At 40.2% G+C, this 25,232-nt stretch overlaps 1 protein-coding gene across 1 annotated transcript; it reads right to left on the reverse strand.

Moving 5' to 3' along the window:
- Positions 1-13,775: 13,775 nt before the first annotated feature.
- CA3 (carbonic anhydrase 3) lies at positions 13,776-24,699 on the reverse strand. The gene is made up of 7 exons (XM_047782946.1): positions 24,463-24,699; positions 23,538-23,735; positions 21,056-21,174; positions 19,249-19,341; positions 17,703-17,765; positions 15,724-15,879; positions 13,776-14,748 (listed from the first exon to the last, which is right to left on the reverse strand). The coding sequence occupies exons 1-7, from the start codon at positions 24,494-24,496 to the stop codon at positions 14,629-14,631; spliced, it is 783 nt and encodes a 260-aa protein (XP_047638902.1). The 5' UTR covers positions 24,497-24,699; the 3' UTR covers positions 13,776-14,628.
- Positions 24,700-25,232: the final 533 nt, after the last annotated feature.

Consider the following 25,232-nt stretch of genomic DNA (forward strand, 5'->3'; position numbering starts at 1 on the left):
TCTCACTTCTAGAAAATGAGCTGATTTTAGTGGAGCAGAGATGTACTTGGGGGGAATGTCACATGCTCACTGCAAGGGGAGAAGGTGGCTCACCTTTGGATATTCAGCAGAGATTCAACTTTTTTTTTTTTGAGATCCACATTTTTTAATTAATTTTTATTACAATGATTGTCTTAGCATTTTTTTTTTCTATCCAGTTTTTTTTTGTTTTTTGTTTTGGTTTTTTATTGAATGATGGACACGGCTTTGTGCCTTTGTGGAGAGCATTCAGAATGTAACTTTATTTTACTGATGGCACTCTTAGCAGGCAGTCATGATTCAGTTCTGTTTCCGAGACTACTCAAGATTGGATTTTTGTTGTTGTTTGTTTTTTGCTTTTTAGAGCCACACCTTTAGCATATGGAAGTTCCCAGGCTACCAAGCTAGTAGGGGTCGAATAGGAACTGCAGTTGCTGGCCTACACCACAGCCACAGCAATGCTACACCTGAGCTGAGTTTGCAACCTATACCACAGCTCATGACAACCCAACGAGAGAGGTCAGGGATTGAACCCATATCCTTATGGATACTAGTTGAGTTCAGACCTACAGTATATGTAAAATTGGATTTTTAAATATAAAAATATTAATTATCACACACCTGTGTTTCTACTAGAGGGAAAGACTCTTTCATTTAAGAATAATTCTAAATAAAGAAACTGCACAGTACCCCCCAAAAAAGGTACTCTTTTTCCTGCCACAGGAGGAAAAAAATGGCAGGACATATCAAGGAAATATTATACAAAAATTTTGAAATTACATTCTGATTATCATAATTAAACAACTTCTATCAGGAGTTCCAGCTGTGGCTCAGTGGATTAAGAACCCTGACTAATATCCATGAGGATGCAGTTCCCATCCTTGGCCTCACTCAGTGGGTCAGGAATGCGGTGTTGCCACAATGTAGATCAAAGATGCAGCTTGCATCTGGTGCTGCTGTGGCTGTGGCATAAGCTGGCAGCTGCAGCTCCAATCGGACCCTTAGCCATATGCTGCAGGTGCTGCTCTAAAAAGAAAAAAAAAAAAAAGAAGAAAAAGGAAAAAAAAAGCTTCTAACTTATCAATCTTGGTAAAAATATAAAATAAAATGAAACAGTATTTGCTTTCCTTCCAAAAGCAAAGATAATGTTAATATATTTTACTAAGTGAAAAATACATGATTTTTTAGATGAATAGATCTACAAAACTAATAAGATAATAAAAAGCTAAATAGTCTTGTGTTTATTACAGTTATTGTTTTAAAGTAAATATCTATAGAGGCTAAGAGCCACTCCCTTCTTGGGGCTCCCATTGTTCTTTGCACACACAGCCCTCTACCTTCTTCTTCTTCTTCTTCTTCTCCTTCTTCTTCTTCTTCTCCTTCTTCTCCTCCTTCTCCTCCTTCTCCTCCTTCTTCTTCTTCATTTTTGGCTGTGACTGTGGCATGTTCCTGGGCCAGGGATTGAACACATGCTACAACTGTAACCAGAGCTACAGCAGAAAGGCTGGATCCTTCACTGGCTGAGCCCCAAGGGAACTCCTTCTCTAGCAATTTTTTTTTTTCTTTTTTGGCTGCCCCAAGACATATGGAGTTCCCGGGCCAGGGATCAGATCTGAGCCGCAGCAGTGACCTATGCCACAGCTGTGGTAATGCCAGATCCTTAATCCACAGTGCTGGGCTGGGAATGGAACTTGTCCCGGTGCTCCCAAGACACCGCCAATCCTGTTGCACCACAGTGAGAACTCCACTCTAGTATTTTTGATACCACTGTTTAATCAGACACTATTAAGATCATCAAGTTATAATCCACCACCCCCATAAGCTGCTGGCTGCTCATCGGTAAAGTAGGAATAATGACACCTACTTCAGGGTTCTTGTAAGGACTCAGTCAGTGACTATGTATAAATTACCTGCTACATAAAGGCACTTAATAAATGGCAGCTATTCAGATCATCCTAGATGGTGCTAAATCACCAGAATATAATGTAATGAATGCAAAATTAAATATCTGGGCAAGGTTCAGGGAAACAATTAAGCAGAATAGGCCTCCAGCAGCATCCAGGGGTTTTTTTGGGGGGGGAGGGCAGGAGGAAGGGGAAGTGTTTGGGTCATGGAGAAGTCCATTCTAGCACACTTGCATATTTGTTTTTCTTATTAAATGGAACCACCTGAAGTTGGAAACCTTATCACATTATTCACCTCCAAATCCTAAGTATCTATTACTTTTACCTGGCCTGAGCCCCAGGACACAAGTAGTAACTGCCCAAGTAATGCTCTTGGAAATTATGAAGTCACTAATCCAAATGGAGACAATAGCAAGTTCTCTTTACAGAAGCCAGCCAGTTAACAAGTAATTCTGTGCTAAAATCAGACTTGACATTGAATCTGGGCTAATTTACTAGTGTTCTGACCTTGGGCAAGTTGCTCGGTCTTGCAAAGATTCAATTTCCTCATTTGTAAAGCTAGGATAATGATAACACCCACTTCAGACACTTGTGGCAGGGACTAAATAAAGTATATTATTTGTCTAAAGTATTAAGCACAGTGCCAATAATTAAAGCTTAATAAATCCTAGTTATCATTACTATTATTATATTTTTTGAACTCCTATTATGTGCTTACTGTTTAGTAGTTACTATGTAGTCATCTATCTATTCATTCATTCAACAAATCTATCAAGTACTGTTTTGTGGGCTACAACCATGAACCAGATTTACAGAATCCCCACCCTCACGGAGCTTACATGGGATGGCTGGGGATGAACACAATAAATGAATAAGTAACAAGAAGAGTTAATTTCCAACAGTGGAAATTAGTAAGAACATACAATAGGAATGAGATAGAAAACAAGTAGGTGCAGTGGTTCTGGAAGACCTCTTGAAAGAAGTGACATTTCAGGAACCACAAAGAAAGGATCTGGCCAAGGACATTCCAGGCAGAAGAAACGGCAAGTGTAAAGGCCTTGATGGAGAACATTTCTAGAACAGAGAAGCTTGTGACAGGAGCACTGTGATTGAGGCTGAGAAGACAAGGAGGTGAAGTCAGAGGTAGGCAGAGGCCACTGCTGCAGAGCCTTGAAGACCAGGCTCCCAGGGAAGAATTTTATACTAATTGCACAGGGAAGCCATTGGGATATTGAGAGGAAGAGAAGGATATAAACTTTAGCAATATAGGGCTTTGAAACTAAACGGAGTTCAGAGATAATCTAGTCTGATTATTTATTTTATAAAATGTGGAAATTGGCAGAGGTCCCAGAATGCTGTTCCCCTACTTTTTTGCCTTTGACCATCTGACAGTGACTTTTCACAACAAGATTTAAACTCCTTCTCCTGACCCATAAAGCCTTTTAAATCCAGGCTCTGGCTTCCTTCTTGGTTTCTGAATCTGTTGACATTCTTCTACCTTAGGGTGGGAGACACACACAGTGACCAAAAGCCCGGGTTTCTGTGACTTGCTCTCTACTGAGTGTTGGATGATTTATTTAACCTCCTCAAGGCTTTGTTTCCACATCTGAAATGTAATAAGAGTACCTAGGGTTGTTGAGACTGTTAGACAGACTAATCTGTGAGATTTAGTCATGTAAACTAGCATGATGCCTCGTGTGTTGCTGGCTGCCCTGTTAGGATTCTTGTTAGTGTAGCAGAGAGGTGGAGAATTGTGCAATGGGTCTTTGTGAGAAGACAGACCTGAGTCCAGATTTGGGCTCTGACACTCACGGGCTGCATCACCTTGAACGAGCTATGAAATCCCTCTGAACGTCACTTAACTTTATTTCTAAATTAAGGACAACCGTCTAGCTCTGGAGCTTTATGGTGAGAACTAACATCTTTACGGTGAGAAGATGGCAGATAGAGTTCTGGTACATTTTCTTTATTGAATAAATGGTTTAAATATTATTATAGTACTTCCCAATGTAAAATCATAACTTGGCTTTTGTGTTTCTCTAACTTGGATAAAAAACTCACATTTACTTAAGGAACATTTTTGGAATTCCCAATCTTATAAAAATAACATTTTTGGAAAATTGACTTTCTGCAAGCAGGATTCTGAAAGTTTTACACAGACCTGAGGCATAGACATGGGTCAGTCTGCCCCAGGTTCCACTGAAAAGTGCTAGAACCAGGTAGTCCTGCTCCAGTGTTTCAGTACTCTGTAGCCTCAAGGTGTCACAGTTATGATGCATTTGGGTTATGAACACAGTACTACTCTGTAAAACAAAGTTACATCAACATATCGCTCATTTGCAGAGTTTCCTACCAAAAACCCTCTGATCATTAAAGCGGCAGGAGATAGTATAAAGCACACATCTAATAAACAGATGAGTTCAACCTCCCTTAGTGCTTTTCAGACTTTAAAAAAGTTAGTTCGTAAATATTTTTCTTTCTTTTATAAGAACTAGGGGTAATACTTTGACTTTTCTGATAGTAATTAAATCTATTTAGTTTTTAAGTGCAGTTGGTGATTTCAAACATTGTTACCATGCTTCAATCAACTGAACTAGATGGAAACGTTAAATGGAACAATTACACTAAAAATGCAAATTATACATATAAAATATTTTATGTTCCATGGTAGCTGCTACATGTAGCACCGTAAAGTAGTCAATTTAATAAAAGTCCATGTCTTAGAGGATGGGATCTCAACTGGGGGCAAAATTGACAGTGTCTGGAGACATTCTGGTTGTCACATCTGGTGGGGGTAGTGTGCATCCAGGAATGTTGCTGAACACCCTGTAGTTCACAGAACAGCCCCCTGTGACAAAGCATTATTCAGTCCAAAATATTCATAGCACCAAGGTCATGAAACCCACATAAAGAGTATCTATAAAGTAAAGTATTGCAAAAGGTCAGAAAAAGAGTTATATAATATCTAGCAACACATGAAACCTAGGAGAGTGCTTTGCTCTTAACATGCCCTCACTCATCTTTTGTTGGTTAAATTGGAGAGAAAAACATAAAATCCCACCTCTGTACTTTATAGTTATTGTTTATTCACTTTGCTTCAGCCTACTTCTAATAAAGGCTTTCCTACCCAAATCATGATGGCTTGATTATGTCTATAGTATAATATGTCTATAATCCCCATGATTAAACTTCTCATTTGCTTTTAAATCATCCCCCTCCCAATACGGGGAATTTTTTACTTCCTTTTTGGAACAAGAACAATTTCACATTTTCCATGTGAGCAGAAGTATAGATGTGACAAGTAATTTTTTCCTCCTTATCAAGAGCAAGAATCAGGATTCACTGGTGTTATAAACTAGAGTCAAAATATATTTTCTGACCCCAAATTTTAAATTTGAATATACACCTTTCCCATGTTTTTTGTTTGTTTGTTGTTTTTTGGTTTTGATTATGTGCCCTCAAGAGTCTCCATTTAGTGATGTCTTTTTCACCAATGAGAACCTACTCCTTAGATTCCTTTATGTGTCCAGGGCTTCACTCACCCCAGAAAAGTCCATGGAAGGCTTGGATCCAGATAAATTTGGTTGTTTTAAAACTGTCTTAAGAGAATGCAGATGGGAAACCAACATTTTTATAATCCTAAAATATATATGGATAGGCCGCAGGAATGGTTATATTTTATAATTTTATTGCTTGCTCATTGTGTACTTAACCAGGTTCATTCTAAAGGAGAAAGTAAGTCGATTTTATGCAAGAAAAGATATCTTGAAAGCTTTAGACTGCTCACAATGAGGATTTAGGGATAGAAGAGAAATCATCTGTAACCTAAAAAAATTTGCCCCTGATGTTGAAACTCCAGAGCATTTTCTTTATACTTCTTGGATTCATATTATCTACATGTATTTTTCACCACTTTACAAAAATGTTCTGTTTCACCTGCCACATTTTCAGAGTTATTCCCTATCAATTATGTCCATATTTTCAGTGTCTCTGTCTCTTTTTCTATTTCCCCTCCTCCTCCTTCTTTCTCTCTCTCTTGCTTTGGACATAATAGACACACTTGAATGAATACATTTCCATGTTTTAATATTTTAAGAGATAGAAGGAAAGGTATAGTAAATATCCCTTGGAGAAGGATCAAGATGGCAGAGGAGTAAGACATCGCCCTCACCTTCTCCCACAAACACATCAAAAAAACACATGTACATGTAGAACAATCCACACAGAATATCCACTGCATGCTGGAAGAAGAATTTAAACCTCCCAAAAGGGCAAGAAACCCTCCACATAATTGGGTAGAACAAAATTTTTTTAAAAAAGTAAATATCCCTTGACTTATCTTTGACATGATCAGATGCCTTTTTCTTCTTTTTTCTTTTGAGCTAAAAGAATTTATAACCAATTCAGAAAAGCACCCAACCCAAGGTCAAAACAGGTCAGTCAACATTACATTGACTGTGCTTCCCAGCTTCCCGCCATTCACAGCAGGGCAGAGTTGCATGAGTTGTCTAACATCTGTGCCAGAATTATCCTTTCTACCTCCACTCTCAGCTAAGCCCCACTGGGTAAGACAGCAAATGCAACAGTGGCCCAAGGAGGTGAGGAATCATAGACCAGAGCCAACGCAATTGGCTGGCAGGACACTGTCTCAGCTGACCTTGTTAGTTGAAGGGTCCAAACCAGCTGCCTCCACATGCAGTGCACACCCCTTGGGCCATTCCATGGCAAGAAGAAAACATGGGAATTTCTCTTTATAGTTATTTTTGTAACCCCCTGAAAATTTCCACTTTATATTTTATAGCATATATACTAGTATAATACTTTGCATGTAGCATTTATTTTTAGACATTCTATATTAGGAGTTCATGCTCTCCAGTTGGGTCGAGGTGGCTGCACCATCCAAAAAGAGTCTGAAGTCCATCCACTGCAGGCCTGGAGGCCCAGGTGACCCAGGGCCAGGTTTTGCAGGTTGCCTGTGCCCTTGGTTCTGCTATCTCTTCCTTCTTTCCTATGACACTGATATCACTATTTACCATGTACTTCATGCCCAGTGCGCTGGGCACCGTGGCCATGCCCGATAAGGCCAACAGCCATGCTTAGCACAACTTCTCTTGAGTAATGTTTGGAGGTGGCCCTTTTCTTTCTTTCTACTTTTTTCTTCTTGATGCTTCCACGTAGTTCCTTGATCTACTTTTCTTCCTTTCACACCCAACATATAACTGCTTTGGAAAAGCATGAAATCCTTTAAAGAAAAAGGAGTTTTCAATCACTTGTGTATACTTTAAAAAAATCATACATCAAATATTGAATGCTTTTATAGTAAAAGCCCTTACCTTCTTAGCAAGCTGAAAACTTTTTTCTTTATGTCTTTCGGTTATTTCGTAATTCCTCTGAAACTCCCCACCCCTCTTGGGGCCTAATCAATGTTTCATATCAATTAAGCTACTAAGGACAAGAGGCTTACAACACCTCACAATCTTGACAACAGGCCCTTTGTTAGAGAAAACAAACTAAAAGGAAGACATTACACCTCTGAAAGAAATATTGATAAAATATTTCTTTAAATAAAAAAAAAATTGTAGAGGCAACCACAGGTTTATGTTTCAAGTTATGAAATTGCAAAGTGTCATCCCCTCCCCCAACCTCCCCACCAAAAGAGAACTTTAGTTTAATTCCTGGTAAATTCACTCTCTGAGTAAATTTTTTTTTTCAATGAATTCTCCACTGTATTATAAAGTAAGCTCTAGGTAGGAATAAAAGTGTGTGAGGATGTATATGTCATACATTTCTGTGATGTTTGTGGAGGGCAGAACATTTTCTTGAATTGACCTTGTATTTACTTGGGGTGGGACAGTATGAGTCAGCTGAAATTCATGGTCACTGAATTTTGGTCAGTATCATACTTTGCTCATTTCAGGCCATAACACAAGCATTTGAGTTAGGAAGAGTGATCTTTATTTACAGGTGGAATTTCTATGAGCAGAAAGCTGAAATGGAGAACTAAAATTACTGATGAGAAAATAAAGGCCAACTTATCAAAATTCAGGCACTAGTATGAACCATGCCTATAAGTATCGCCAGAGTCCAAGGTCCCAGGCTTATTGCCAACCTCCCTTAAATTTGCATATTTAGAAGCATGGGTGCTAAGAGATAAAAATTCATGTAGAGAATCTCCTTTGATATCTCTTAAAATATGTCTCTTCTATCCTCAGTTAAATTTGAGAATGGTAAGGTTTGGATATAGATGAAACTGCCTCTTTTCTGGCACCCACACTCTGTCCAGACAAGTCTGGGTGGCAGGAATAGAAAGCCCTGAATTCCTCCAAGAGCTCTTTGAGCTGTCAGTCTCTGACCTGCTTAGGATGGGGACATAGCTCCCACCAGTTCATGGACTTAGACTGGTATTCATTACTTTAGGATTCTCACTGCCTCCTCCATCTGTCTATTCCCCTTTCATTCATAAATACTTACCTGACTATGTTCCAGATAATGTCAAGTACTGCATCCTTGGTAATAAATAACAAGATAGATAAAGTCCTTACCCTCCTAAAACCTCCTTGGCCCCACTACTCATCACACATACACACACATGCGTGCACACACATGCACGCATGCACCAACTTACATTACGGATAGACTTTACAAGTAATCTTGTTACTCTTAAAATTAATTCCTAGTGCAAGAACCTGACCCCTAGACCTTCACTAGACATCAGTTTCCCTCCTAGTGCAAGAACCTGACCCCTAGATCTTCACTAGACAGCAGTTTCCCTATTGCCAACTTTCTAACTGTAATTTTCCTTCTTAGTTCTCAGTTCTTCCATGGGTTTGCCCCACCCTTACATCTCTGCTTGGCTTGTACCATCTCTCTACCCATGTGAGACCCCTTCTCTGGGGTCCCACCCTGCATTAAACTGGTCTCACACACAGGAGGGAGAAGTGTTAGTTCTTTGAGCCCAAGCTGCATAGTACTTTCAAACACTTCCATTTGTGATACAGTTTCATGGGACTCAAGTGCCCTTGGGGGAATGATTTCCCTTGAACAAATGTGTTTGGAACCATCCAAATTTTAGACGAGTTGAGTGAGTATGATAGAAATAAATGTACAGACATGTTTAGACAAAGAATATGTGCATTTAACAGCTAAAATATTTTTCCCGAGCTTCCCGGTTCCTCTACCTGGGAATAATTTAAATACAAGGGAGAATCGGATTCCTTGTTTACTGCACAGAGTCGATTCTCACCTGGCTAAAATTAGCTTTTAAATCACTGGGTTTTATGCTGCTGCAGTGCACTTGGTCCCTTGTGAGTGCACCGTTACACTCGCTCTTATTCCTGCTGATTACCTGTGATTATCTACCAACCTGGTCAAGTTGTCAAGTGGCTGCCATTAAATGCCTTGGAACCTAAAGTGGTTAATTAGTTCTCTAGTCATTCCCTGGGTTCTAGATTTTATTCCTCGTTTTATTTCCTTTTGCACAACTGGAGTTGAGTTGCCCCCAAGTGGATAAACTCAGCCCCCAGGATGACTTACACATCTAATTCAAAATTCTGCCTTTATGATGCGCCCAGACAAGCCCCAAATTAATTTCATGGCAGGAGACTTTCCAAACTTAGAATGAGGATAGATTTTTCCACTTCATACAGCACTCTGAGGGACTCTATCCTGCCAACACGAGAAAGTCAGCAAAACAAAATGAATACAATGGTTCTCCCACCTCTCTATTTTGGTTTGGTTTTTGGATGTTTTGCTAATCATACACTTCTTCAGAAGGTCAAGTGCAAAGCTCCAGAACAGAACCTTCCTCCAAAAAAATTCTCGCATCCTCCCCAAATCACCCTTTCTGGCTTTGTGCTAGAATGCAAACATGGCCACACCCTGTTTTTCCTGATACAAAGTATGAAACAAGTTACTGCCATTATTTTTAAAAACCATTTTCCCTAGTGCCAAGCACAGAAGGGAACTCGTTACAGAAGCCCATTATGGTAACTCCTTAGTGTTATCTGAGTTGATAAGATAATGGATTCATGAGGTTACTCATAGGTACATAAAGACAGATTTAGGTATTGAATAAGCCATTAGAATTTTTCTCTGTTGAATAGAAATAACTTCCAGAAGATAATAGTTAACCCCTGCTGAGAGTTTTATTACATGTTAGGGTAACTATTCTAAGAGGTTCACATGTATTAACTCGTTTAATTCTTAAAATAACCCTCTGAGCAGGTACTATTATCATTCCTACTCACAGATGAGGAGACTGACGCACAGAGGGGTTAACTTGCCTGAGGCCATGTATCTAGCAAGTGTTGTGTGCTTTGTACCCAGGACTCCAGAAGGCAGAACAGGGCAGTAAAATGTTAATTTCTCATTTGTTTCAGTTTTAGTGCAGGAAGTAGTAACTCACAGGCTTCACTTTTGGCTATTAAAATTCTCAGAAATAGGTAAGAATCTCTCACCATCTTTTCTGTTGCAGATAGATATTGATGGTTAATATTAAACATTTGAGAAAAGGAAATAGGGTATTCAGGATTTAAAAATAAAAACTCATTGCTCTGCAAATGGCGGGTCATTTGTCATTGTAATTATTTTGCTGCCATCTCGTGGTCTAAATGAAAATAACAAGCAAACTTACTGCCTTCTTTGCCTTCTCTTTCTTAGGTGGTCCTTAAGTACCACCTTAGACATAATTTAAAAAGTCATTAAATCTTCATTTACTAAATCTAAAATTCTAAGTTATTCCTCTTTTCTTAATTCTCACTTATTTTTCTCCTGCCAAGATATATATTTTGCTCATGTTCACAGTTCCCCTTTAATATCAATTAAGAGGGCCTTAGGAGTTCCCTGGAGACCTAGTGAATAAGGACCCGGCATTGTCACTGTTGTGGCTCGGGTTTGAGCCCTAGTCCAGGAACTTCTGCATGCACAGGCGTGGCAAAAAAAAAAAAAAAATTCCTTAGAACAGAAACTGAAATCTAATCTAATTTTATTTATGTGTGGTATCTGATATGATTTTAGACCATATGTATTCTTTCATTTTTTTTGTCTTTTTGCCTTTTCTTGAGCCGCTCCCATGGCATATGGAGATTCCCAGGCTAGGGGTCTAATCAGAGCTGTAGCCAACGGACTACTCCAGAGCCACAGCAACGTGGGATCTGAGCCACATCTGCGACCCACACCACAGCTCATGGCAACGCCAGATCCTTAACCCACTGAGCAAGGCCAGGGATCAAACCCTCAACCTCATGGTTCCTAGTCGGATTTGTTAACCACTGCACCACGACGGAAACTCTATCTTTTATTTTTTATTTCTTTTTTCTATTTATAGCTGTGCCTGCAGCACATGGAAGTTCCCAGGCCAGGAGTTGAATCAGAGCTGATGCTGCCAGTCTGTGCCACAGCCAAAGCAAAGCTGAATCTCAGCTCCATCTGCAACCTACACTATAGCTCAAGGAAATGCTGGACCCTTAACCTACTGAGTGAGGCCAGGGATCAAACCTCAGCCTCACTGAGACTATGTCGAGTCCTTAACTCACTGAGCCACAATGGGAACTCCTGTATTTCTTTTAGAACAATTTTATTTGTGCCAATTCTTACTTGAAAAAGTGACATACTAATTTTTCACATCTATCCAAGCTTGTTTATAGTTTATCAATTTCATTCATATTTATTTAGTTTTATAAATGATTATAGTTAGACACTGAAATCTGCAGTTTTACAAATTCTACACAGAATAATTACCATTCATCTACATAAATATTCAAAGATTGCCCATAAAGAATGCATTATCTGAGTTGATAAGATGATATCATGACACTTTGGATCAGTGGTCCTGACTCTTCATAAATACATTGTCTCCCCTTTAAAGGGGTGATGATTGTAATATATTTGTACTCTCAAAATGTAACACTGGCCTAAATCCAGTAAATTCTTCTTGATGATATGCCATTCATGGACTTTGAAGGATATAATCATCTGAATATTAAATGCACTTACTTCAAATTAGTTTCTGCCCTATGTTAACATTTTTAAATATCTGCGCAATGATTATACCCTAAATAACACAAGTTGGCAGTTGTGGAAACATTTCCACAGCAGCAACTCCTAGCCACATGCCCTTTGCAGGCTGTGTACGCCACGGAGGGCCTGTGCGTGAGCAGGAAGACAATTCCCCCAATGAATCAGGACACAAGTGTGGTTTCAATATTCTACTGGATACATATTTTTATTTTTTAATATATTTTTTGGCCACACCTGCAGCACACACAAGTTCCTGGACCAGGGACTGAACCTAAGCCAAAGCAGCAACCTGAGCCACTGCAGTGACAATGCCAGGTATTTAACCTGCTGAGCCACATGGGAACTCCTCTACCGGACATTTAAAATAGCACTGTGAGTTGCAGAGACACTGGGAAGAAGTTGGGTGATAATTGTGATCATTGGCAATGACAGATTGAGGTGGGGAAGAAATTTATGTTCTACTGGAGTGCTACCATATAAAGCTTCCATGGAGACCAAAACTAAATGAGCAAAAAATAACATTGGTCTTAATCATGTGTTGTTCAAGAAGTGTATTTGTCCTGGGTTTGTCTATGTTTCTGGCACCATCTATTTGCCAAATATTTATTGAGTGCTTATTAGATGTCAGACACCATACTAGGCAAAACGAGGGGAATGTTAGTGTATGGGATTCATCTCTGTCTTTTGTGGAGCTTATGGTCTAAGGAGATTCCATCCTTTGACTAGACATCTCCCCTCAAAACAATTCCAGCCATGTTCAGCCTATATCCTTGAGGAAACACTACTGGAGCTGAAATTAAGTCTTATGTTCCTTTTGTCACACAAAGCATATACTGGATACCTTTCTACCATGCTCCCAGCATTACCAGGCAAGTACCCTGAGAGAATCAGCTTGTGTATTACCACTAATTGATGAAAGCTCCACACCTTCTAATTTCAAGGGATTTAATTAACACATCCAGTTTGCACTGACCAACCTGGTTTTACTTCACCCAAGTGGTAATCTATTAAATAATGTGAGCCTCCTAGGACTCTGTCCCATGACTTGACTTCAAGCATCGCAGGACTCTCCTGACCCAATACCATTTTCATTCCTGAGGGTAATTCAATTATGGCTGCCATTTTCAAAAGTAAGTTAACATATTAGCCAGTGACATGATGAGAGATATATCAAAGCCACTAGCTACAAAATTAAGACTTTCTGTCTATAGACATTAAATGTTTTGAAGGTCTCAATGTATGGATCTGTGTTATTTAAAAAATAAGGATATGAAGGCTACAGTCTGACTCGATTCCATGCCCTTAAATTAGCAACCATGATACTGGTATGGATCTCAGAATCCAAAATCAACTCTGACACCTCTGGAAACTAGTCCACACTCTCAAATATATGGCTACACATTCCTCTTCTTGTTTGCAATTTCCTCAGAAAGCCCCCACTAATTGCCTCAGCCATCAGCAATGTAGCTTCAAATCAAACTCAGAATTTGAGTCCCTTCAGTTATAAAAACAAACTTACAAAGTTCACTCTCCTTAAAAACACAATCTTCTGAGTTCCCATTGTGGCTCAGCGGATTACAAACCTAGTAAGTATCCATGAGGATTCGGGTTCAATCCCTGGCCTCATTCAGAGGGTTAAGGATCTGGTATTGCTGTTGCTGTGAGCTGTGGTGTATGTCACAGACGCTGCTCTGATCCCAAGTTGCTGTGGCTATGGCATAGGCCGGCAGCTGCAGCTCCTATTTGACCCCTAGCCTAGGAACCTCCATATGCCACAGCTGCAGTCCTAAAAGGCAAAAAATAAACAAACCACAAAATACAAACCACACAACACAATTGTTCGCATTCACATCTTTATTAGTTTTGATGATCAATACAACTGCCTTTACTTCAAGTGCAGTCATTCACTCCTGCGTGTTCTAGGAATCATTAATCCCACCCTCAAAATGGAAAGATAGCAGAGGCAGTTTTTATTTTAATAAGCATGCAAAGATAAAAGTAGTAAAAAGAAAAATAAATGGCCCTCCTTCAGGTAAAGAGAAATAGGATAAAGTCAACTATCTTTATGAAGAAAAAATTCAAAAAATGGGTCTTTTTTTTTTTTTTTTAATCCCGGTCAAATGTGTTACTTTCATTATTAAAACCAGCCCTTTTTTACAGAACTCCAATTTTAATAAATGATGGACCTCTAGTTGGTTTTATTTAAGGGTTAAAACACACAGCATCATTGCAATTCTTGATGTCCACAGTTATTTTAATTTCTGGCTTATGTGTAATTGCTACATGATCTTCATATACCTCTACTCCTCATATAGAATTACTCATTATTTCTTTAAGATTGATAACTAGTAACATGAAAAGAGTAAAAACTGAAGTTGTGCGAAATTTAAGATGACACAAAATGGCGCCCAACAGCCATTTTTCTCCATCTTTTCTACCTCTGTTTCTTTTTCTTTGAAACTTAGTAAGAGTTTTCTTTTACAGGAAAGATGATTCTTACAAAGGCCAAATGCTTTCGTATTAGATCTGTCAATAGTAATTTTGGTTCTTGGTGATTGCAGCTCTCACCTTCATTGCTCAGTGTGGAAAAATGAAATAATACTTGGAATAAGGAGCACCAAAAGGAGGCAAGGAACCAAGCTCTGCAGTAGCAGGTTTCCTTTCCTGAAGAGGGCAAGCTCCAGCAGCCTCATTTGAAGGAGGCCTTCACTATCCTGCCCTTGATAGGCTGTGGGGGGCGCCAGTTCCTCACCAGGGGGACGGGGGGCTCGTTCTCCGCACTGGAGTAGAGGCTTCGCAGCTTGGCCATCTGCAAAGGGCATGGGGAGATGCAGACATTCATACCAAGTGGACACTATGAGTGTGACAAAGAGTTAGAAATCGCTAGCTCTCTAAACAAGAGAAGCAAAACACAAAACCTGACCCTAATGTTCAGTCCAGAGCTATTTGGTTACTAGTTCCTGAATAATATAATGCTCTTTTTTTAAAATTTATAAAAACATGTTTCATTTTATACAGGATCACCATGCCTTCTGGTCAAAATCTTTTTCTCCTGAACTCTGAAAAATTCTTTTAATTTGAGGGGTTGGTATGAAATCTATCCCTTAGGTAGGGGAAGACAGTATCAGGGCAAAGAATAAGCTCAATTAGCCTTCATCATATAAGTTTATGGAGTCAATTTACATGAACATTTAGAAGAAAGGCCTGAGCAGAGAGGTCAGGCATTGAAAACAGACAGGCATCTCAGATCCTGCCCTTGACTGTGATCATGAACAAATTACTTAACATTTTTGAGCCTCAACTTATTGAGCTATAAAACTGGGGAACTAGTCTACACCTCCTAAGAAGGTTCAATTCCTTCCATCAGCACCTTCTTCCCAGGCCTGTATTTGCTATCCCATCTCCTAACCAGTGCTCGGTATTTGAGAGTTCTCCAAATCAGCAAAGACTAACTCATATGGATCTGAACCCTCCAGTGTTTCTAAAGCACAAGTTTCAGGCATTGTTCAGCATCACCACCATCTTCAAATGCTTGATGTTTCTCCTGGTACCCTTTGGAAGTCGAGTTTTAGAAAGTTACCAGGCCAATCATAATTAACTGGGGCAAAACTATAAAATCTCTAGTGGTAGAGCTGTTCGGTGAATATCTATTTAGCAAAGCTTTACATTTTCAGAATATTGAAATATATACAGATATATACAGATATAGTGCCTGTATCTTACAGACTCAACCGGGAAGGTTAAGTCCCGGTATTCACGAGGCCCGCCCGTGGTCACTGCTCACCTGGTCGGAGCTCACGGTGATGGGCTCCTTCAGCAGGAGCCACACAATGCACTCCTCGCAGGGCGGCGTGGTGAAGGAGCCATGGTAGGTCCAGTAGTCCCGGCAGGCAGGGAACAGGCAGGATGGGTTGAAGTTCGTGAAGGGTGCCTCCTTGCCCTGGGAAGGGTACAGGCACAGGCCATGAAGGGGCGCATGCGCACTCCCCCCCTCCCCCAGCGTCTCACCCTTTTGGGAGAATGGATTTCAAATGCAGCAGAGAAGGCGACGGCGATATGTGAACAAAGAAAGTGCCTTTCAGAAGTAATAGGCAGAGGGGGGAGGCCGGTTTAGCATGATATGACTTTGGCACAGTCATTGTAATATTTTATTCTTTATTCACTCTAGATAGAACTATAAACCTATCATTTCTCAATAAGAAGGAGAAACTAATATCTAAACTGTAACATAAGTATTTCGTATGAGTTAATGCTATGGTTCTTGATGATACAAGACAAACTTGCATTTTTGTTCAATATCATACTTAGAACACTTTCTCTGACTATAAAGTTATACAGCAATTGATAAGAACAGTCTCAAAGACAATTTAAAATGAGTCTGTTAAGTAGAAGAATTACTGTTACTATTTAAAATATATGGAATGGATGGTCAACAGCGACTTGCTCTATAGCAAAAGGAATTCTACTCTGTATTCTGTGACAACCTATACGGGGAAAGATTCTGAAAAAGAATGGATAAGTGTATATGCATAACTGAATCACCTTGTTACACAGCAGAAATTAACATTGTAAATCAACTATACTTCAATAAACCTTTAAAAAATTAAAAAATAAAATAAATGTATTTTGATTTTTTTTTCTTTTTAGGGCCACACCTGTGGCATTTGGAATTTCCCAGGCTAAGGGTCGAATCGGAGTTGTAGACACTGACCTACACCACAGCCACAGCAATGTGGGATCCAAGCGGTGTCTTCGACCTACACCACAGCTCATGGCAACACCGGATCCTTAACCCTCTGAGCTAGGCCAGGGATTGAACCCACATCCTCAGGTTCATTACAGCCGAGGCCAGGGACTGAACCCGAGTCCTCATGGATACTAGTCGGGTTTGTCACTGCTGAGCTACGACGGGAACTCCTACATATTCTGATTTTTTAAAAAGATTTAAAATATACAGCTGCTGCCCAGGAGAGAAAGGGAAACACTAGAATCCAAACATTTACTATCTCTGCACGTGTGTGTGTGTGTGTGTGTGTGTGTGTGTATTGGTCAGGGGAACCCTTCAACTTCTGTCTCAAATACTTCATTAAAAATGTAATTAGGGGAGTTCCTGTCGTGGCGCAGTGGTTAACGAATCCGACTAGGAACCATGAGGTTGCGGGTTCGGTCCCTGCCCTCACTCAGTGGGTTAACGATCCGGCGTTGCCATGAGCTGTGGTGTAGGTTGCAGACGCGGCTCGGATCCCGCGTTGCTGTGGCTCTGGCGTAGGCCGGTGGCTACAGCTCCGATTCAACCCCTAGCCTGGGAACCTCCATATGCCGCGGGAGCGGCCCAAGAAATAGCAACAACAACAAAAAAAAAAGAAAAAAAAAAGAAAAAAAAATGTAATTAGGGAGTTCCCATCGTGGCACAGTGGAATCAAATCTGACTAGGAACCATGAGATTGTGGGTTTGATCCCTGGCCTCGCTCAGTGGGTTAGGGATCCACCATTGCAGTGAGCTGTGGTGTTGGTAGCAGACATGGCTCAGATCTGGCGTTGCTGTGGCCGGCAGTTATAGTCCCAGTTGGACTCCTAGCTTGTCACAAGTGCAGCCCTAAAAGGCAAATATACATGCAAATATAATGGCATTTGTTTTTATATGTACACTTAGCATATTCACCAAACCTAGTAACAGATTTTAGGTGAGAGAAATACACTTGAAAACGTAAAAAGTGACACCCTGCTTTATGTTCTGGGGGGAAATGATTTTTTTTTTTTTACCTTTGTCTTAATTTTGTCCAGTGCATCAAGAACTAGTTGGAACTCGCCTTTCTCATGTCCTATCTGTTAGAAAGAAGGAAGGAAGGAAGGAAGGAAGGAAGGAAGGAGGAAGAAGGAAGAAGGAAGAAGGAGAGAGAGAGAGAGAGAGAAGAGAAAGGAAAGAAAGAAAGAAAAGAAAGAAAGAAAGAAAGAAAGAAAGAGAAGAAAAGAAAGAAAAGAAAAGAAAGAAAGAAAGAAAGAAAGAAAGAAAGAAAGAAAGAAAGAAAGAAAGAAAGAAAAGAGGGAAAAGAAAACCAACAATTATATTTCTCTCTTCTCCATAATTTAGGTATGTCTTAAAAACTGATTTTAATCCATCCATCCATCTACAACTACTGTTTATAAATCTGCCAGAATATCTTGTACTAAGCAAAAACATAAATTTATTCCCCCCTTAACATTTTAAAGTACATACTTTCTGAACTAGGACTCCAGGCCTCTGAAATACAAAACCACAAAATTATAGGTTGATTTACTTCTATGTCCTTGACTTTCTCTGAAAAGTCATTCCACTTTCTTAAAAATAGGATTAGAGCTGGACTCAATGGATCTGAAACTATACTCATTGTCCTTCTGCTCAGACCCACTTCACTTCCTGTAGTCTTCTGTTCAAGCACTGAAAACAACCCAATGAATTCGGAACATAAAACAAATTAGGTCATTCCAAAAGAAAGAAGCTAGATTTTCACCTCTGGCTTAAAATCTAGATTATGTTACCACTAAATTCGTGTGTTAATGACACTAAGTCCTCTCTAAACCAAGGCTGGCTCAACAACACACACATTCCATGTGCTATCTTAGCCTGGGATCATGTGAGTGGTGGCCACCCTAAGCCCAGGGGACATCCAGCCAGGGACTTGGCATCACTGTGGTTCCCAACATTGGCTTTTCTGGTTTCCAGTGCAATTGATGTGGAGTGGCAAGAAAGGGTAAAGAACAATGCTGTCCTTGCCCTCACCCCCACCATAATATGCTCCTTCAAAGGCTCCATCTCAGGTATATGGAATGATTGGCCAACAGAGGCCTGCTATATAGCACAGAGAACTCTACCCAATAATCATGATAATCTATGTAGGAAAAGAATCTGAAAGAGAATAGATGTGTGTACATGCATAACTGAATCACTTTGTTGTACAGCAGAAATTATCACAACCTCGTGAATCAACTCTATTTCAATAAAGCTTAAAAAAAAAAAAGTCCTGTCTCCACTACATGTGGAACACACACACACACACACACACACACACACACATACACACACACACACATTCATATATACATCCCCCATCTTGGGAAAATTTACAAGTGCTAGGAGTACTAGAGTATGGCAAAAGGTATGCTTTTAAGGGAGAGCAAAACATTTTGAGCTTGTCTTAGCAGAAATATCTTGATTAGTTGAATGAGTACTGAAATTCGTTCCTCTTTCTCCTTTAAATAAAAAGAGTGAAACCTAAGCATTGATAAGAAATTAAACTTTTAAAAAAAATATGGTCAATTTTTACCTTACCTTCAGAAAAATGCCAACTACAGCCACTCCATCAGGGTGCTTCAGAGAAGTTGCAAAACTGTTATACTTTGAATTCCAATGAACCAAATGGAGCTAAAACCAAAGACTAAGGGTTATGAGGTAAACTCATAGCATAAGAGACTAAGTATAAAATTATTCACTATAAATGCAATAATTACACATTTTAAGGTTACTGCCCACTCTCATAAAAGTTGACAGAATTCTAAAAATGAACATGCAATAAATTTGGTGAAACTTTTAATGGTTCAAATAAAAAATGCATAAACATGATAGATTTAGAACTGTGTAATAGATAACTGATGAAAACTGAACTTTTATTAAATCAGGTCAAAATATTTATTTTAGTTTTGTTTAACATTGCTCTTCTGATCAAAGCAAACAGTGAAACATAGAGCTATAAACAGGAATTTGCTAACCTCCTAAAATCACAAGTAACCGGAAAGTAGGAGAGGAAATATAAGGGGTTAAAGTCTTGGGTCTTTGTATATCTTGCTCCTTTCAGCAATGATTGCTCTAGAACCCAGTGGTAACCTTATCTTACTAAGGTTAAGGTGCTAAAACATGCACCAGTTAAATTAGCCAAATTTCTGGCATGGGGTTATATAGAATGGCAAGAGAAAACAATAGTTCATAGCAGTTAAACACTATTTTATTAGCGACCAAAAGTGTGAAATAATCCCCCATGTAAAGACCAAACTACAAGCCTTGCCTACATCTGTGAGAAATATACTAAACTTTCCCCATTTTCAGGGGAAGCTATGTGGAAGACATTCTCAATTAATTCATCCTGTCACTGGCTTTCAAGATGGGCTGTAGAGATATAGAACGATCACAGGAAAGTTCTCTAGGTCTCCTCCACTTTAGTTTAACCAACAGTTAAACTGCCTAATGATTCTGCCTAAGAAAGTACCTAAAAGTGCCTCCAAGGTTCCTATCTCAGCTCCTATGTTGACCAGAGCCTACCTCTGGAAAAGAGTCTGGCAGTGCAAATGGAATTATCCTCACCTCCAGGGCATTTGTCACCCCCTTAAATGCTTGGCTTTATACAGGGAACATGCAGGAGGCTTGTCTTATTTCCTTGAAATTTGATGCCTCCATCTGAGCTACAAATCATGGGTTTTCTTTAGTGGGTTAACTGAAGCAGAGAGTAATGGCTTAACTCATTAAATTGTGTGTGTGTGTGTATCTATCTATCTATCTATCTATGTATAAAATCACACACATATGCACATCCTTTATTAAGAGACTAGAGCATGAGCATTAGCCAGATTTACTAAGTGCTATTTTTAAAACACCTCACTCTTGTAAAAGAGGCAGCTTAGGGTACTGGACAAGATGATGAACTCTAAAGCCAATCAGCATAAGGTAGAACCCCAGGTCTAGCATTCATGTGCAGTGTGACTTGTAACTTTCCAGTGCCTCGGTTTCCTCATCATAACCATCTCATAGTGTGATGAGAGGATCAAATGAGTTAATACTTGTAGACACTTAATAAGTATTAACTATCCTTATCTTTTCAGTTCCATTCAGGATTCTGCCCTATTTAAAATTACTATTAAGTTGCTATACAGTTTCTATATATAACTTTGAAAATCTTCATGCATGACCCTAACCCATCTATACTCTCCTAGAATGTTTGGTAACTTGATCTTATGCTAAAACCATTGCAGCTCTTTTCGCAACTACAGGCTTGGAACAAACGTGGGAGATGCTATTCTGTCATTATCTTTCAGTTTTCAGTTTTCACTGGGTGAGATCCAGAGGGGGTGATGGCAGTTCTGCCTACCTCTGCTGCATACTTGACTCCATCCACGGTGTGCTCAGATCCGTGATCATCTGAGGAGCCCCAGTGAAGATGAAACTGGCGAAGCCGGTAGGCTGCAGTGAGAGGACCACCTCTCAGCACTGTGATTCAGAGAAGCTAGGTCAGCAGTGAACTCAGGCTCTTTTCACACAGTCCTGCTTTAAACCAATGCTGTTACAGCCCAGGCTTGACGGTCTGGGCTGATGATGCCATTCCCAAACATACTGGTCTCTCTCCAAGTCTTGGGGTATATCAAAATAAATGATTTCTCTTTTCTGTCTTTCTGATTTTATTTGCTTGTTGTTTTATTTTTTAAATGTCGACTTAACAGTTTTGAAAATAAATTAAAACAGCTGATGGCCAATTAAAACAATCAAAGCATGAGTCTGTTGCATGGTGCAGTGGGGAGAACAGGAGAATTGAGAATCAGACAGACTGAGGTTCCCACGCCAGCTCCCACCCTTTCCTAGTTGTGTGATCTCAGGCAAGTTGCTAAACTTCTCTGAACCCGTTTTTGCATCTCTCTGAGGGTGATAATAATACTAACCTTTCAAAGCTGCTGTGAGGATTAAATGAGATTAAGGACTTTAAAGTGTTCATCGCAGTGCCCAGCACAGTAATCGCTGAGCAAATGTGAATTCCTTCTCCATGCCTTGCCTCCAACTACACTTTTCTTCGAGACTACAAGCAAGAACTTTCATCCATGTCTAGTTCAGATTGTGTTTATTCACGAGATGAAATGGAAAATTCCAAAATTTCCCAGGGAGCCAAGCAATGTGGACAGCTAAACTGGGTGATTATTGGTAGCATGAATTTGAGTTTGCAGTCCAAATACCTCAACTTAGGTTTAACTTCATTCAGCCTGGCAGTGATTCAGAAGTTCAGATATTTTCTTTCCTTCTTTTTTTTTTTTTTTTGTCTTTTTGATATTTCTTGGGCCGCTCCCACGGCATATGGAGGTTCCCAGGCTAGGGGTCCAATCGGAGCTGTAGCCACAGGCCCATAACAGAGCTACAACAATGAGGGATCTGAGCCACATCTGCGACCTACACCACAGCTCACGGCAATGCTGGATCCTTAACCCACTGAGCAAGACCAGGGATAGAACCCACAACCTAATGGTTCCTAGTCGGATTTGCTAACCAATGAGCCACGACGGGAACTCCAAGTTCAAATATTTTCTAAAGGATGTTGAGAACTGTACAAAAACTCTAAAGTCAAAATTTAGTAATGTAAGCTATATCAAAATAGGATTCAGATCAGCTATTCTAGAAAGGACTGATCAACTATTGTTACTTAAATAGCAGACTGAAAGCCACAGTATAGGTCTAAAATGACATAGCAAGGTTTGTATATGCTTGGTCATAAGTGGCTTGATTAACTGAATTTTTTCTGTCCAACCACGAGGAACAGTTATTATCTGAACATACGAGTCCAATTTATTAGGATGAACCATATGAAATTGTCAATATTCAATCATTTTTGCTTACAAAAAGGCATTTTCATATGATTCAACTTAATAGATACTGTTTAATTTTGTTGTTTACTCTCCAGAATGAAACTGGATTTAAATGGAGAAGGGGGAAAGGCTAACAGATAGTTATGAGATTATGGTTTAAGAAAACATACATTTCTATCATATTCCTTACTTGGAAACTGTTAGTAGGTAGAAAGTATGACCGTTAGTCTTTACTTACAACATTACTGAGAATATTCATTTGTGTACATCAACAAGGATAATTTTAACTTTTTTATAAAAAAGAAAGTGTATAACTGTACATCAAGCAACAAAATATTAAAGTTAGGTTCTTACCTCATTTACAGTGAAATAAAACATTTTTAATTAACCTTTTATTTCACTGATTTGCCAAAGAGTACAGGTGAAATAAAGAGTTTTTTTTAAACATGCAATTTTTCATTTTTATACAAATCACAACTCAAGAAGAAATTGTCAGATTCTTCAAAAACACTCAGCAAAATTAGTCAAATGAACTCCACTGATGCATAGAAGGCTTAGGTCTTCTTGACTCATATAGTGAGTCTGCTCTCTCCCTTGGATTGGCCCCCACTCGCACACTAGGGGAAGACATTATCCACTTGGTGTCTTTGCTCTGTTCCTTGCTTTGTAGAATGGAATCTGTGCCATGTGTGGGAATGGTGGTCTTATTCTCCGAGCCATGGTTAAGAAGCAAAAAACCTCTCAGGTTTAGATTATCAGTGCCTCAAGAAAACTCATTTGGACCCACTACCAGCACCTCGCTATGCACTGCCAGCTTTTACCTTTGCTCCATTTTGCAGGAGCAAAGTGGCCAAGGTTAGAAAGTGAGACATTCCCCTCCAATGTATAAACATAATTCTTCCATTTTCAGAGAAGATCCCCCTCTTCCTACTAATTCTGTTGTTGTGCCATAAATCACATTTTGCCAATATGGTCCATGTGTCTCTATTTAAGTGTCATACTTACTTGACCTGTCATAAGTATCATCAAATACAACCCTGCAGGTCTTCCCATTGTTGAGGATGGTCTTGGCAGAGCCAGGGTCATAAGATGCTGTCCAGGGCAGCAGAGAAGGGTCGTGCTTGATGTCCTTAGTGTGCAGTTCAATGGGCGATTGGTTGTCTCCCTTGGCAATTGGGTAAAGTTCATGCCAGTGGTCAGGACCTAGAAAATGAAATTGAGGGGATTTACTTATTTGGTGGTGCAATCCAAGCCTTCTTTCTAATTGACTAAACCAGTAAAATACACAGAGGTTGGACAATGATTGCAGAAAGATCCTGGATTTCAGATTAGGCAACCCAAGGCTCACAGTTTAAGACCTTTTCATAACTTTGTTAACAGTGTACCTGGAGACTGTATTTAACTCTGTTTATTTCCTCTACTTGCTCAAGAAGATAGCTTCAAAGGCTTATTTTTGAAATGGACTTCATCACATGTTTTACTAATGTCCTCTTCTATCCTAGAGCTGGAATAAAATAACACCGACCCCAAATGGATTTCAGAGCACACCCATGTTCCTTTTCCCATGGGTAGGCAGGAGCTGCAGGCAGAGCTGCTTATACCATCACCTGGCTCAGAGAGGTTAAGTGCTTGCCCAGAATCAGGGAGAAGGGGACAGTCAGAACTAGACCTCAGAGGTCTGACTTCTCAGTCAGAAGCTCTGTGACCTGGGCAAGGTACCCAGCCTCTCTGTGCTTTGGTTTCCCCCAATGGGAGTAATAACAGCTTCACACTGGGGAGAACTAAGTGAGATAAAGGTAAAAGGGGTCAGCAGCGTTTGGCACTTTGTAAGTGCTCAGTGAACATTAGTTTCCTTCGACTCCGCCTCCCCGATTTTTCAATGCACTCTCTAGAGTTGCCCCCTTTTTGAACAGCACCATCTCAAGCTCACCATTGTGGTCGGCGTAGCCCCACTCCTTGGCCATGGTCGTCTTCGTGGGCACTGGACGGCTGCTGCTTTCTCTTCCACGCCGTGCACTGTCCCCGCGAACCCACACCTTTTATATAGGTTCCCCCCACACACTTGCATGGCCTTATTAGGTCAGCGAGGGTGGGGCGGGGGGCTAAACAGGATTGGGGTGGTATTTGGGAGGCGGGGTGGGGGAAGCCAATGAATTCCAAGAGCTGCACAGCTGTCGGGGTGGGGGCACATGGGCGGAGCCCCCCCCCCTGCAGGCGCCGCTCTTGGCTTTTCTATCCCTCCCTCCAGCGTCCTAAAGCTGCAGGGCTTTCCAACCACCGGCGCCAACGTGCAGAAATGCAGGCGACTTTCGCCTCCTCCTCCCTCAGTCCCTCCTCCACGCAGTTTTTTTTTGGGGGGGGGGGCAGGGGGAATAGGGTGGGGTAGTCGTGTCTAGCGTCCAACTAAAAGCTGCACTCAGGCGGCGCTTGCAGCCGCTCTTAGAAGTTGCTTTTAGTGCAGGCTGGCGGTCTGGCCGCGGTCTCTGGATGCTTCTGCGGGTTTATTTCGCTCCAGCGATCCGGTTACCGTGGCTGGAAAGAATACGTTTGTTTGCCTGACCCATGTTTGACTCCTTTGCAGGCAACTTGTAAAATCTTAGGAGCAAAGGATGGGACGAAAGAGGCCGGAGGGCTGGTTTTCTTAATTCCGTTATCTTTAAGAGACTGAAGATGCAGGGTGCCTTGAACCACACCAAGCGG

The sequence above is a fragment of the Phacochoerus africanus genome, chromosome 6 (assembly GCF_016906955.1).
Source record: "Phacochoerus africanus isolate WHEZ1 chromosome 6, ROS_Pafr_v1, whole genome shotgun sequence".
NCBI classification, from domain to species: domain Eukaryota; kingdom Metazoa; phylum Chordata; class Mammalia; order Artiodactyla; family Suidae; genus Phacochoerus; species Phacochoerus africanus.

What these genes read in the sequence shown, in the direction of transcription:
- CA3 (XM_047782946.1), bottom strand. Translation starts at nt 24,496, where the DNA reads ATGGCCAAGGAGTGGGGCTACGCCGACCACAATG. An exon ending in TGATACTTATGACAGGTCAA is followed by an intron (nt 21,175 to 23,537) that starts GTAAGTATGACA and finishes TCTGAATCACAG; the next exon opens with TGCTGAGAGGTGGTCCTCTC. An exon ending in TGGACAAAATTAAGACAAAG is followed by an intron (nt 15,880 to 17,702) that starts GTAAAAAAAAAA and finishes TACCCTTCCCAG; the next exon opens with GGCAAGGAGGCACCCTTCAC.